Below are 15,570 nucleotides of genomic sequence, written 5' to 3'. Positions count from 1 at the left end.
AACAAATCCTATGATTAAGAGCAGCAAATGATAAAAGGTTCCAATTTGCCTTGATAAAGAGGAAAAACGTCGCGTTCACATAAAATTGCCGAGTTACATTCATGCATAATCACTCCTTCTTCCTCTACTTCTACTTCTCTGTGTTTAGGCCATATTTTTAATCGTAGAGTAAGAAAATTCCTAATTTTGAGTACAGAGAGATTTTTGGGGGGCAAAACTTTAGTGGCCTCGGAAGTTTCCTCCACTTTAAGAATTATGTACACACTAGAGGTGTACTCATAACTGAGATAAAGTAAAAGTCATGAGATCACATCACGAGACTAAACACTGGTATACAATCAAAGCCAATGACAACCTCTACGTCCCCTTTCTGGTTTGTGTTCTCTGTTAACATTTCTTTATTTTTCTTCAACAAAGAAAAAATAAAAGAGAAAAAAAAAATATTGATTTGAGGTTTTCCGGATGTGGGCATCGTTGAGTAGAGCCCGAGCTGTAATGTCCAGCAGTATGTGATGTAAGAGTGTTTGTAAGTGTGACTGCATGTATCAGAAAAAAAGATGGTATCTGCATGTGTGTTAAGGTGTGTGTATGTGTGTGTGTGACTGTATTTATGTTTGCATTTATGAGTGTAAATGTCTTTCTCTCCCTGAACAGGCAAGAGCTGCACGCAGTTGTCTCGTCAAAAAAAAAAAAAAGATCATCATCATCATCACAATCCATCATTATTTGTCTCTGAGTTCTTATTTTCTGATCTCCTTTCCTTCCTTCACTAGGCCTGCTTTTTTTTTTTTTCCTCGTTCAAGTCAGAGCCGCCACAAATGTCCCAAAACGGTTTGAGATATCAGAGTGGAGAGAGCGCCAAGATGAGACGGGCCCCCCTCGGCCCTTACTGTCCCCCAGCTCATCTGTGCAGTGGACGGACAGGCACTGCAGGTGGTTCCCTCCACTGCTCCCACCTCCACCTCCTCCTCCTCCAGCCCCAGGGGCCCCGGCTCCAGCCTTACTCTGGGAGAGTTCTGAATCTGCAGACAAGCACAGAGAGGAAAAGGTTAATTAAGACTGTATTAAAAAGAATTTAAAAAAATGAAAAACAACTTTAAGCAACTGGCATTCTTTGATACAGATGAACCATTTAAAATACACACTTTTAATTAAACCAGTGTCATTTTCACATCCCACTCTAAATCTGCACTGTGAAAGTAATTCAGCACTATTCCACCCCCCCACCCATCAATAAGACCCGAAAAGGAGGCTGTAAGCAAAGCTTCCTGTCTTCACACTCCACCTCCTCATGCCTGATATAAACACGTGAAAACACACACACACAAATATACATGCATACATTTGGTCCCAGCCAGGCGTGAAAATGTGAAACACTACTGCATGACCTCTGGTCAGTGGGTTAAAGGCCAGCAGGAAAACTGTCCTTTAACCCTGCTTGACCCAATTTACTGGTATAATGACCGTGCCACAGGATCGACCCCGTGTCACCAAGGTGTGAAGCCTCATAGTAAATGATAGCATCAAGCCACCAGGAAATCCATACCCAGGTTGATTATAAGTCATATAAAAAAATTGTAGATGCATGCTTCACACGCGGAGAAAAATCACTTTGTGCCATGTAACGAAAAAATTAACCACAGAGGAGATTGACGAGGACAGGGAGTGCCTCACTGAACTATACATATAAAGTGCAGCGTCACAATTCATCACACTCATCTGCCAAAATACAGACTGCGGCATACAGAGGAAGGCACAAATGCGGAAAGAAATTTAAAGAAGACACACAAAATATAAAATAGGAGAAAGAGACACGCATCAACAAGGATAGGCTATGTGTTATGACACTAGTGTTGCATTCAGTGCTTTGGGTTTTGCCTCCAAGCTAGCCCACAGCGCAGGGAAAATGCGTGTGAAGATGTTAGACATCCTCCACTTAAATCAGTCCGATTAATCTCCCTTCTCCACACCACACAAAACATACCACCGCCTTCCTCCGTGCAGATGCTTGAAACAGATCAGTGTGCTGCACAGAGACACTGAGCTTTGAGGTGTAGAGACAACTTGGTTGTCTGAGTTCAGAGTGAGGTAGAAAACAGCCCTGACAAGCTGAGTTACACGTGTCAGAGGAGGGAGAGGCTGTGATAGACGGCAATTCGGGCACAGAGGCTGCAGATCCCGACACTCCAGTCAGGGTGCTGCTCACCTAAGAGAAAAGTGACACATACCGCCCCAACCTCCAACCTTGTTTCCTCTTTTTAGCTCGTCCTTCTTTCCTTCCTAAACTGTTTTTTGTTTTGTTTACTGTTTTCATCTCCCTTCCTCTCTGCTTTCACAAAACCTGAGGCAGCAGTGATTCAGTTATGACAAAACGCAGCCGGAGAAGAGAACAAGGCAAGACCAAGCAGCTAGGACGACCAAGAGAAGGAGACATGCAGGCACTAAGACAGGCATGCCCCCCAGCTTGTCTAGGCTGCAACCACTAGAATGGAAAAGTGGGGGGATTTGGTGAAAGGTCAGGCAGCCAAGCCTCCTGTTGTTCTCCGTTTCATCTGTCCCGGTCTCTGAAAATTTCTCTCTGTCTCCATCTCCCTCCTAAGGACTAGGGACATGGTGTAAGTGGGGGGGCTGAGGGTGTGGGGTGAGGGAGAAATGAGGATTTAGAGCGGTGTTGGTGGTGGCTGTGACAAGATCTCACATTTGCCAGAGGGTCCAGTCATACACCTCAGCATGGCTGATCCCCACCCCCTGCCAGTATCACCCCCTCTCCACCCTAACCCTCTCACACTCCCTCTTCCCAGCACTGTGCCCTGCAGCACCCGCCAGCAGCTCATGCTAGCTGGGCACAGCAGGGTCCGCACCGGCCTGAATAGGCAGCCAAGCGTTCCCCTGGCTCACTGCAGACACACAGCAAACTGACAACACACACAGCCAAATACACACAACACAACACGCCAGCCGCTGCTGCTGCTGCCATACTCACACCAGCCCTCAGCTGCTCACACACACACTGTGTACATATGCATGCACACACACAATCTTAGCTAAACACATTACTCAGCTTTAGTACAAAGATAAATATACAGTTCAAATATATAAAAAAATGTTCTTTTCTGCACACACACATGAATTTATCGCTTTTATAATCCAGGGTTTATATTCAGGTAAATGATCTTAAATAAACTTGTTTTTGCTTACAAAATGTGGTCAATGGGCAATCAGTCCATTTACTTCCTCCCATTCGCCATTTGCAGATGTAAAATCCACCACTTGTGAAATAAGCCAAACACTTGACCAGCACATGATTAAAATATCACTCCGTATTATAAGGTAGCCAGGGGGATACAAGGTTTAAAAAAAAAAAAAAAAAAAAATCAAATGTTTAAATTGTAAGCATTATCTATGTCGGTGGATTTGTTCAAGGGTGAAAACAGCAGTGTGAAATTTTACATCACACAAGTCAAAATCCCAAATCACCATGACATTTTACAAGCAGGAAAATCTTTTTTTTTTCCAGTAAGATCTACCTCGTTATGGTTGTTCACTGACTAACAGAGAATTCATATCCGCGGTAATATCTCTATAATAGCCTATTCATCTGAAGGGAACAAGTGCTTAGCTTCAATAAGCAAGAGGGAAAATACCTAATAAAATGAGAACAGTAACAGCACAAGCAGCTGCGCCGAGCTACAGATACACCTAAATATCCTTAACCACATTACAGCCACAAAAGATTACCATAGCCATGTGTTAAGTAAATGCTGAATTTAATGTGATGCACTTATATCACCATATCTCTCACCCCAAGTGCGACACATTTTTATTTGGTGCCTGATGATGAGGCTCACACACACACACTCTCATGCGTGCGCACGCAGCAGCAGGGTTGTGGAGCCGTCTCACAGACACAGCCAGAAACGATTTACAGAGATGAGTAGAGCTCGAATGCCATGAAGGCAGGGAGCACCGCTCACAGCTCCGGCTGTCTGGATGACACCAATGTGTCTGGAAGCTGACGGCCTGACACGGGTTTACATGTCGCACCACACACACTCAACACACCCGACGCAGCACAGGAAGGTAAACAATGGCTGCTCAGAGACTGTGTTTTCTAACAGTTTTAATAATAAGTGTTACAGCGAGCACTTATTATTTCAATTAATCTTAAAGACAACAGCAGAGTTAAAAATAACGACCGTATCGCAGACATTTTATGTAGTGGAAAAAAGAAGCTGAATAAAATCTTTTTTTTAAAGAAGAAAACACAGCGTGTCAGTCGGTTTGAACCTACAAAGCTCCTTTTTGGTTGCTCCGTCACACTGATTTCCCAGGCCCCAGCATCCCATGCGGCAGGCCAGTGCCCTTTCTATCCCAAGCTCTATACTTCCATGACGACACTTCACCTTTAACCCCGTGCTCCTGAGGCCATGACCCCAGCTTCTCTGAACACACACCCGCCCAATCACAACGCTCCGCTCGCTGACAAAAACATCCAAAGGCCTCAGTTCATATGACAGTGTGTGACATCAGGTCAGATTCCTTTAGCATAACAACTACCACTCCGGCCTTGTGTGTGGACTCTGTCTTTGTCAGCACAAAAACCACCGTTAGGATCCTCAGAGGAAAAAGTCTGTTTCTGAGAAAAAAGGAGGCTAAGATTTCTCTTGCGTGTTGAAACGTGTGCGTGTGCATCGTCTCCCCTTATGCAGGTCAGTGCAAAAAACAAAAAAACATCTGAGTTTATTACATCAAACACCCTTCAACTACAGGTATGCTGAGGAAAGGGGTGAAAAGAGGTACTGTCACAGGTATCCACACCCCAGGGTTGATGGGGGCATATGAGACTCCCATGCACCCCCCCTCCCCTTTTTAAACTCCACCCAACTGCCGTAGTTTGACCTTTCCCTCAGAGCAGGGAGGATATCTGGAGGGAATGGGGGCACATTTCTCAGGCAAGGGCACGGGGGTTATTTTGGTTTGAATTTCCTCTCTGTTCTCTGCCCTGCAACATAAAGGAGAAAAAAAAGAAAGACAAAAAACTTGCCCAGGCAGGCACTGCCCCCAGCATTTGTTACCTTTTCTCTCCAGCAACACACCCATTCCCATCTCCTCAAACTCTTACCCACACTCACACACACCTCCCCCTCTGGCCACAAGACGTGCTTAGGAAACCAGACACAAATCAGAACATGGGAAGTGATTTAAAGCCTCCTTCATAACTCACAACCATGTCCAGGACCTGTCCAGCATGTCATCCAAGTCAGTGACATATTGATCTAGTTCACTGTCTCTATTTTGTTTCAGCATGGTGCTGCTGCACACTTTTTGGTGTTTGCTCCTTTTTGGCAGAGGCCAACCACACACGGGTACAGTGATGATGTTAAAATTAGGAAGAGACTTTTATATTGAAGAAATGTATAAAAAGGGGGTAACAGATCATTTCAGTTTATGTAATTAAATTGATATTGTACGTGCAGTTACATTTGGGATACCGTCGTCCTCGTGCAGACAAGAATAAACAATAGTCATGGAGCATAAAACTGATGGGAAAAAAACGTTTTCAATTGAATTATTTTTTCTTCCATAAATGCAAATGGTAGCTATTACCTAGTCGCTCGCCTCGTGAGCGAAACTGCAGATGTTATGTGAAAAAAACAACTTCTCTCTATCTCTCTTACTTTGTCTCGCACTCCATCAGTCTCTACTTCTGTCTCCCAGGAGAAGCAGCTCCAGTGTCATAACTCATTTGTCAATTCCTCAATACAAATTAAAAGACGCCTGACGACTACCTGTAAGGCAAATAACATAACCGCTACTGGCAGCGTGACAACATCTACACCTCCCAAAACCTGAAAACACACACACACACCTTTTAAAATCTGCACACATGTATAAAACAAGAAACCTCTCAGCAGCTTAAGATCAAACTGATGCACTTTTGTTGGTCTTGTTTAGACACTGTGGCGGTTATTCTACAAGACAGTGGGCATTTGGAGTCACGCCACAAACATCCGCAATCGAAGGTTTTGGAACCCCCCTCGCTCTGTGCATCTTCAGATAAATTCAGCTTTTCATTCCTGGATGCATCCAAGGAGAATATTTACCACATGCTGAGACAAGTTTCATTTTATTCTAACACCCTTCCCCAGGGAAAACAAAACACCGGATGAGCTTCTATTTTGAAGAGCTGAAAATCCAAGCAAAAAGTAAAAGGCTTGACACCTTTGTTCACTTTTTTTTTACCCCCCCCTCTTCATCAGTCACAAGCACGTCTCTTTAGTAGGCTTCCTTTGACTGTCACTAGTGCTCAATGTCTTGCAAAAAAAGCCCAAGCACATAGAACACACACATGCTGCTTGCACACGTAGCATAAAAAACAAACATAAGTGCACACCAACGCTGATTCTAAGTCCTTACATTCGAGATTTCCAATCGTGCGGTGTTTACAGGGTGAGTAAATACTCTTAAATATTTTCAACACATTAGAATTAAGCGAGTGTTCTCAACCAAGTGAGACACCTGAGATCGGGGAGTGAAGCTGTGAGCCTGACACCGAGTCTAAATAAATCAAACTTCATGTCTACAGCTTACAAATCCAAACTATCACATTGCAGTGCCTACAATCCTGCTCTTTGTCACATGGACAACACACACACAGATGTAGTAAAAACATTTTACATTACATATAATTATATTATTGTCTTTAAACAACACCACCACACACAAAAGAGTTTCTAAATCATTACTCTGCGTTGGGGAAACCAGAAACTGCACAGTACCTCTGATGAACCTGTCAATAACCAGGACTAGCAGAAGCTACTGGAGGATGAGTTATGACTTCTGGAAAATAATATTACCAATGCTAATTGCTGTGATTATCATAATGATCATGATAACTGCAGTGCAGGAGTGTGCGGGAGTCTTGGTGGATGTGTATTGTTGAAACAGTCAATATGAAACACCTTGTAATGACAGGTAAAGAACACAGACTGCCCGAAGCTGTTTTTTTCCAACATTGAAGCACGTGCCAATCACTTTCTTCTTTTGATAAAAAAAAAGGAAACAGAAATTACTGGTATGATTTGTGAGGTTGTTGTCGCACTGAAATGTCAAAGCCAGTGAGTCTCACAGGATTGCGCTCCATGGTGGAATATCAATACAGCCTTTCTCTGCACTTTAAGTGCTTTCTAGCAGGTGTGATAAGATGCAAGTTCCTTCTTCTCAAACCTGTCAAAGTCAGAGTGATGAGATTTGATCATTATTAGAGCTGTTTAAGGACTGATTGCTGAGCGTGAAGACTGAAACTGTTCCACGGGGTCAACTGTGAAGTGTTTTAAGTGATAAAAAAAGGGAAAGTCGCGTAAAAAGTGTGTGCGGCAAAAACAGAGAAAAGTAAAAATAAAAATAACTGAATCACTTCCTTCGCCTGCTGTTCGCCTGTTATCTAAACTCTGCATGAGTTTCCAAGAGAATGGTCAGCTCCTGGCTAAGACATGAGAAGGGAAGAGGAAGAGTGTAAAAAAAATATACACAAAAAAGGAGAAATAAATTAACTGACGCTGTACACACATGTGCACCTCAACTACTTGCCTGCATGTTGTCGTGTAGCAGACCAGACTTACTGCTACACAATGACACAGAGAGAGGAGGCCAAATATGGGGTCCAAAGGGAGATATTACAGCCACATGCATCACTTTAAACAGGCACAGAGGGACCAGAGAGATGCTGAGCCGGGTGCACTGAGACTGCACTTCCTGTGAGCACGGTTTCGCTTTTATCAGTTAGTTGTCAACAACTTCAAACTTTCAGAGGAAGTTTGTTAAACATCAATATCAAAAAGTTCACCGTCGTATTCGAATCACATCATATTTGCTGTCATCACTCACATCGCTGAGACAAACAGAAGAGGCGATGAGCGATGGAAACCTTCACCTCACAGGAACCACACTGACCCCTGACCACCGCCAACACCACCACACCCACCCCCAGATCTTTCACTCTCACTGCCATCAGTTTTTCCAAACTCTGCTGCATTACACGGCCGCATAATTCACAGCCTTCAATACTCTAGTTTTTTTTTTACAGCAGAAGGAACGTACATAAATAATTAACTAAGATACACTTCTCAGGACAAACTTTATCCTTTCAGCACAAACAGGTCACACACTTTCTGCAAAGCTGAACGCTCGACAACCACACACATGTAAAATAAAATGAAATGAGAAAAGGCAGCTGTAGTGCTGCTAATAATTACACTCAAAGTATGGTATTTAAGGAATTAACTGCACTTCATTATTGAGCTTTTTAGTCTGATAAAACGTCTGTTTTAAAAATGAAATTCTGATGAAATGCTGATGACATAATAGGTTTTTGGAAGGGAGCAGGTAGACAACTATTTCACCTGGAAGAACAAACAATTCAACGTTCTTAGTAGCCAAAATTTCAAACTTATATAACTGTTCAGAATATTATTTCTGGAAAAAAATTATGTTGTCGTGCAAAAGATGAAAATGTTACTTTAACTTATTAAGAGGAGAAGACTCTTGGAATTATATAAATGCTCCTTATTAAAATAATCATCTTTCTTTGACCATGTTAAATTCCGTTAAGGCTAATAGACTAAACAATTATCTAGATTTATTTGAAATTAGTGTCACTGGCAGATTTTTGTTCATAAGACTAAGGGCATAATAAAACTGTGACTGGTCGAGGTGGATATTTCTTGCAGTATGAAAAGCCTGTGGGATGTTGGCTCTTATGGAACTACACTGTGGGCTATGACTTATCTTAAATTATTATGTTATTTTGCTCCCTTCTGTGTAGCCTAAGCATCAGATTCAATCTCAAAATCCCCCTCCCCTCCCAAATACACCTCCACCCTTTTTTCATCTTTGCCGTCTGAAGCACTCAAATGAGAAACTGTCAGGAGCCGTGATTTGTGCTAACTAGCTATCGATCGCTCCAGAGCTGCATGCCTTGTGTCCATGCAGGGAGGGCTGGGAGAGGAGAGGAGAGGAGAGGAGAGGAGGAAGAGGAGGAGGAGGAGGAGGAGGAGGAGAGCAGAGGAGAGAAAAGGAGAGGAAAGGAGAACCATATTATTCTGCTTTTATATGCTTTGAAATGCTCATGATTTCTTGAATTTAACTGTGATAAAAGAACATAAATTAAAACAGTGATGGCAACAGGATGAGTGTGGAAGCCTGCTATCAGTGTTGGGTTTCCATTTAAAAAGAATATGAATTTTTCTTTATCACTGATGTTGCCTTTCACTCCCATGAATCAGTATATGTCTTTCTAGATTATGAGGAAAGTGGCTGAGAGTGGCCAGTTTGATTCTGGATCAAATAAACAGGCACAGTGAGGTGAGCAGTGATACAGACTTCTGCCACAGATACAGTGCTCTTACAGTGTAAGGGAATTACTGTTACAACCCGACACCCCGTGTTCAGTCTCACATAAACAATGTGCCTGGACTCTGGAGTCCGCGCGATGCGCGCCCCCGCCCCTCTCTGCACCCGCGCCGAACAGAACAAAGGGGCGCTCAAGACGCGCTGTACGCGGTACGCACAGATGCACACATCCACATTATAAAAAACAAATATTCACCAGCCTTTCTGTAACGCAGACCACACACTGACTACGACTATGTTTTTATATAACAATAACGCCCGCCATCCCATTCTGCTGATTAGATTCGATATGAAAATAATCAGCAGAAAAAAAACGCTTAACCCCCCAAAAAACAAATAATAATAATAATAATAATATATGTTACGGCATTTCGTTTGGGTAATTCAGCTGTTAATATTTATAACATTGTGTTTTTATAGAATAATAAAATTAATATAGTAATGGCGAAATAACACAATTATTCGAATCACTATTATGATTATGATTAGAATTATAAAAATGATGTGCTACTAGACAAAATAATCAAACGACAAAATGAAAATAAAACTCGCCTAATTAGCACATTTTCCACTTTCTTGAGAAACATTTTGGGAAAACCTTTTTGATTCTAAAAAAAAATCTGACTCCAGAATATCCTTAAATTATTTCAATTAAAAACAATTAGGCTACTGATTATAAAAAAAATTGCATTTACACATATATAAATTAACAACGTATATTAAACTCACTGGCAGTATTTTCGCCATGATATCTGTCCATCTAAAATCAATCCACTTTCACCAGCTCTGTATTATCCCATGGTAATAACAAAAACAAACACGTAACAAGGCAAAGGGGAACCCCGCTGCGCAAACGCATATCCTCAGAAAGCTATTAATCTTCTCAATGTAGTTGTTCACCCTGAAAACCGAGATAAAGAACCACAGGAAATGTTTACTTTTCTTGAGCTGTTCTTTTGAAGTGCGTGTACAATGAAGAAGCCCAAAATACTTTTGTGCATAAAGTACAATGTTTACTTTGTTCACTAAGACATTTCCTTTCTTATATTTTTACATTATTTAATTAGGTCGCATTTTAACGCATAAAATACCGTATAAATCCTTAATTATTAATATTATTGTAAAAACGTGAATAGCGCTACCCATTAAATTTTATATATTCATATAAGCTGCAGCTCTAAATTACAAAGATCCCCAGTAAACAGACGGCTGCTTTCTTCCCGCTCTGTGTGGACAAAAGGTCCGCTGAACTATCAGCATCACTACAGCTTTTTACCTGGTGTGTGCGTCATTTCACACTGCATGTCAAATAGCATTATAAACCTGAAAATGCATTCATGTAAAAACAAAACTGTAAACAGTAAATTCAGTAAATGCAGTTTGATTTTTATACAAGAGAGGGAGGGTGATGTGGGTGAAATATAAGAAAGGTCTTACCTTCTTTACTGTTGTTTTGGCTCTTATTCTTTTCCCAGGGTCCCATGGCCTTGTCATCCTCTGACCCGTCCATCATGGCCTTGTCACTGGGAACGTACCAGGTGGCGTGCTGCTCTGCCATGAGGGTGTCAAGGTCAATAGTGCCCATTGAGCCCTTCCCAGCATCCGGGCTGCAGCTCGCCAGCTCATTGTCTCCGTTCTGTGAGGGACAGTCTCCATTCTTTTTGCCATTCTTCATGGCCAGAGGCTGGTCTTCAGAGATACTGAACTGCTGCCGCTGTAGCTGGATTTGGGCCTGCAGAATCTCCAGAGGATGGATTTCTTCCTGGCCAGAGGTGCTGGATGGGGTGCGTACCTGTTCCACACCAGGAGTGCCTGGGTGGCTCACCCCACTGGCCCCTGTGCCCACACCAGCATTCAGTCCATAGCTGTCTGGTGTCGAGGTAGTATGATTGTTAATGCCCATGCCAAGGGGCTTTTGTCCATTTATCAACCCATGGTCACTCCTCTGAATTTTGGGTGAGCCGGTGATCATAGGGCTGCGATTAGGCTTGGTGGCCGCGGCTCCTCCTGCATCTGAGCTGGAGGACACCTCATCCTCGTTGCCATAGTGGGTGCTGACATCGTCAGGAAAGTCCACTCTTGGTGAGCTGCTGTCAGACTTGGCAGCAACACTTTGAATGCCACTGTCTAAAGAAGACATTAGGTCAGCCTGGTCCCCCAGCATTAGGTCACCTCCTTTTCCCCAAGAGGGTGATTGAAGGTGTTTCTCATGGGGAGTGCCCCCACCCCTCTCCCCAACGCCAGCCGAGGGGGTCTGCTGGCCTGGACTTACAACAGGGTTACCATTGTCAGAGGAAAAAAAAATTCCAGGGCTCACATGTCCACTGTCTCTTTTTCTCCTCCCTCTCCCTCTCCCACTCCCTGTTGTTGCCTTCCCCTCACTGCACGGGGTAGCGTCCATGTTGTAGTTTGGGGAGAGGGCACTGGCTTCCCCCTGCACCGTCTGGCTTTGACTTGCAGGCTTAGAGTTGCTATTCCCAGTGCCAGGCATCTGGCTGTTCTGGGAAGTGCTGCTCTGAAAATATTCAGGACCAGCACTGCCAGTCCCATTAGATGTGCTGCTATTAATGTCCTGCTCTGTCTGACTCAGTTTTCGCTTGCCCTCGTTTTGGGTCTTCTTGTTGAATGTTACGTTAAGATTGGGGGCCCCTAGGCTAGCGATCATGTTCTGGCAGGCCGTAGAAAGGGCTGCAAGGCAGCTTTGGCCAAAAACACTATCTTTAGTGCTGGTTTTGCTAAAGTTCCCCAGGGACAAAGATCCAAGCTTACTAACAGACGGCCGCTGGCCTGAGGGGAACTCAGGCTGAGGAGGGTAGCTCCCCGGTGAGGTGTTCACCCCCTGGGGAGCACTGTGGGCTGGCCCCTGACGGTTAGCCCCCCCATAGGGAAATGTTGGCTGTGCTCCCATTGGAGGTGCAGGGAAGTCAGCCGGCCGCCTTTCTGGTGGTGCATTTGGATGTCCTGCTCCTGCTCCTGGAGACTGCATTTGTGAGATGTTGCCCATGTTACCACCAAACTGTGAGTGCATGCCCGGAGAATGAAGGGTCTGCACATGTCCATCTCCTGGTATCCTCATGGGCTCCTGCATGCCAATGCCTGGCCTGAACATCATCCCAGCTCCATTCTGCTGCAGCCCCATGTCATGGGGGCCTGACTCATTACCCGCTCCACCCATACGCCGTGACATCATCTCTCCTGGTGGGTGGGACCCTTGAAACCAGGAGTTCTCCTGAGTGACATGAGGATTTTGTCCGTCAATGTTGGGCATCCTGCCACCATTCTCCCTGTCAAAGTTAGGCTGAGGCATGCTCCCGACTGGGCCTCCATGAGCCATTGGCCCAGGAGGTACATCGCCATGGTGACCCAACTGCTGCAGACTTGGCTGCCTCATCCTCTGTTGCTGGTTGCGAGAAGCCATCTGTTTTATCATCATGGCTGCATTCTGGCGCTGCTGCAGAGACTGCTGCTCAGGCCCTGGATGCTGCAGGGGACCTGGTGCGAAACCTTCATTCACAGGTGGTGTAAACTCTCCAGGAAGGCCTGGATAGGCAGAGGGGGAGAGGTGGTTATCCATACTGCCACACCAGCCTTCGCTGCCATGTGCATTGGGAAAATCAAATCTAGGCCTTTTTGCCATGTTCATATAAGGAGAGTCAAAGTGTTGAAGCCTCTGATTTGGGGGCTGTTGGGAGGGAGGAGGAGCTGGCTGTTGCATATTAAACATGGGGTCCCCATAGGGGTGCAAACCCCTATTTTCCAGTCTGTGAATGGGATATTCAAACTGGTTGTGTTGGCCTGGCATCATGACCCCTCCATCTAGAATGTTAGGGTTAGTAGAGCCGGGCTCAGCCTGTGGGGGTCGGGGGAGACCAGGGGGGCATGAGTTCTGTCTGGCTATCAAGCCAGCTTGCTGTGGCTGCTGCATGAGAGGATGTCTTGCATTGACCCCAGGCTCCATTCCCACAGGCACCTTCCGGCCATTTCCAAAACGCTCAAAAAACCCTCCATGCTGAGGCTGTGGTGGCTGTGGTGGCGGCTGGTGCCCCTTAGAGATGCCCTGCATGCCTGGTGTCCGTGGCATGCCAGGGTTCCCTGGGAAATTCCCACCAGGAACTGGCCTTCCTGGCCCAAAGTGTGGCAACTGAGATTCTGATTCTGATGGGGAAAATACAGGTACATCAAAATGTCCAGATGGAGGTTCATTTGAGAAGTTATATTCTAATCCCTCTACAGCTCCCTGGTTGGGCATCCGCCGAGGCTCCAAACCATGAGACTCAGAGGAGGAGGATGAGGAAGAAGGAAGACCATGGAAGGATGCTGCTCTGTTTGGTGACTGGTCCAGGGGTAGACAGGGGGCAGGGACAGAATGGTTGCCACTGGGGGGACCGTGATGCTGAAAGTCAGGCATGTTTCCAGGACGCTGTTGCTGCTGCTGGGGAAAGCCATCCCCTGTCTGTCCTTCAGCAAGAGGATCAAATCCTTCTCCAAAGCCCTGCTGTGGTCCCATGCCATTGTTGTTGTAGCCCATTAGCCTGCCACCATGCAGGCATGATGATCCAGGCTCTGGCCCCCCGAAATTCCCACTGAAATGAGGGTGATGTTGGTGGGGGTGAGGTTGGTGGCCGTGAGGGTGTCCTTGATGAGGTTGCTGGTTGTTAAAAAATCCATGCATCGGTCCTTGCTGCTGCTGCTGCTGCTGTTGCTGAAGTCCACCGCCTGCATGCATGTCTGAGTGTCCCCGCGGGTGAAAGCCCCCGTACTGCTCTCCGTTCATGTTCATATTGAGCCCGAGCATTTGCGGCTCGCTCAGAGGGCCCATGCCGGGTTCCACGGCTCCGGGCGGGCCTCCAGCGTGAAAACCTGGGCCTTTATAGTGGGAGCCCATGTTCAGTCTCTGCTGGTTTATGTTTCTCTCCGACTGGCCAGGGTTTCTGCTATTAATTTGAGAACCAAACTGCTCCAGCCCAAACATACTCCCCTGCAATCAATCCCACATGACGGCCAGTTTGCCAGACATCGGCACACTGTCTATTTTTCCGTCTGTCTCCAAAAAGGAAAATATGATGCACAGAAAAAACTACTTAAATCAATATACTGATTAATCTATGTATTTTTTGTTAACTGTAAAACCAAGTTCTCCTTCTTGTAAATCTATTTGTTATTTTCAACTTCTCTTAGGACGCAGAGGAGACAGTGTCCAAATATGCGCACGTAAATTGTGCACTATGTACTCCGTATATATTATCTGTCTTCTGTCCTTGATCAAAACAAATACAAAATACTGCTTTTAAACTTACTAAACGCCTGATGTATCACATTCCAAAGTTTTTCTGTGCGCTTTTCTTCAGGGGGAACATGGTACATAAAGTAAATGTTGAGCGCAAAAGACTTGATGCAACCGAGCGGGCAGTATAACAGTTTATTTGAGCTAATTCATTATTCCAGCCCGATGTGAGATGTCCCAGAATGACTTTCTGTAAAGGGTCCCATGCTGGAAAGAAAAGGAAAAAAGTCCAATCGGTGCCGTACAGTTGGTAATGCCTCTGCGAGTCTCAGTGAAGAAAACCTTACTTTAAATAAAATCTGCAGACTGATGTCCTTTAAAAGCTGGAGAAGCGCTGAGCAGGCGTGCAGCCAGAAGTCCAGTGTGATGGAAAGTCCACAAGCACGGCTCTCTCCAGCTCAAGCACCGGGGAACCGGGGCGTCTCTGTGTACGTATCTAAACCCGGAGCAGCGCGGCATGCACTACCCGCACCGCCCGCACTCCACAACTACCAGGCGGCTTGACAGCATCCTTCACCCGCTGCCGGTCATGCGCTATATGTGGAGAAGCGCAGTGCATTAAGTCCTTTCTGTGCGTTTCGGTCCTAATGTGTGCGTCCTCTCCGTTTACCGAGTCTGGTCTGGTGTGGTCTGAGTGCACTTGGGAGCGATTCACAGATACACTCACACTCCGCTCTACCGCTTGGCGCTGTGTGAGATCAACGCGTCCAGAAGAGCCAGCAACAAGTTTTGCATTTCTGCAGCCACTTCCATCCACGAGGTCTCAGCCAATCACAGCGTCCAAAGAAAGCTTCGAGGGCGGGACGAACGCTGTTAAGGTGGTCCGTAGAGTCAATGAGATTGTAAACTCTAGTGTGTAAATCAGCTCTTACAAT

At 45.1% G+C, this 15,570-nt stretch overlaps 1 protein-coding gene across 1 annotated transcript; it reads right to left on the bottom strand.

Annotated features, from left to right (window-relative positions):
• Positions 1–676: 676 nt before the first annotated feature.
• mn1b (meningioma 1b) lies at positions 677–15,394 on the bottom strand. The gene is made up of 2 exons (XM_028414205.1): positions 10,849–15,394; positions 677–1,022 (listed from the first exon to the last, which is right to left on the bottom strand). The coding sequence occupies exons 1-2, from the start codon at positions 14,381–14,383 to the stop codon at positions 799–801; spliced, it is 3,759 nt and encodes a 1,252-aa protein (XP_028270006.1). The 5' UTR covers positions 14,384–15,394; the 3' UTR covers positions 677–798.
• Between the last annotated feature and the right edge of the window lie 176 nt (positions 15,395–15,570).

The sequence above is a fragment of the Parambassis ranga genome, chromosome 9, assembly GCF_900634625.1.
Source record: "Parambassis ranga chromosome 9, fParRan2.1, whole genome shotgun sequence".
Lineage (NCBI taxonomy): Eukaryota > Metazoa > Chordata > Actinopteri > Ambassidae > Parambassis > Parambassis ranga.
This window is presented reverse-complemented; position numbering and strand designations above follow the sequence as displayed.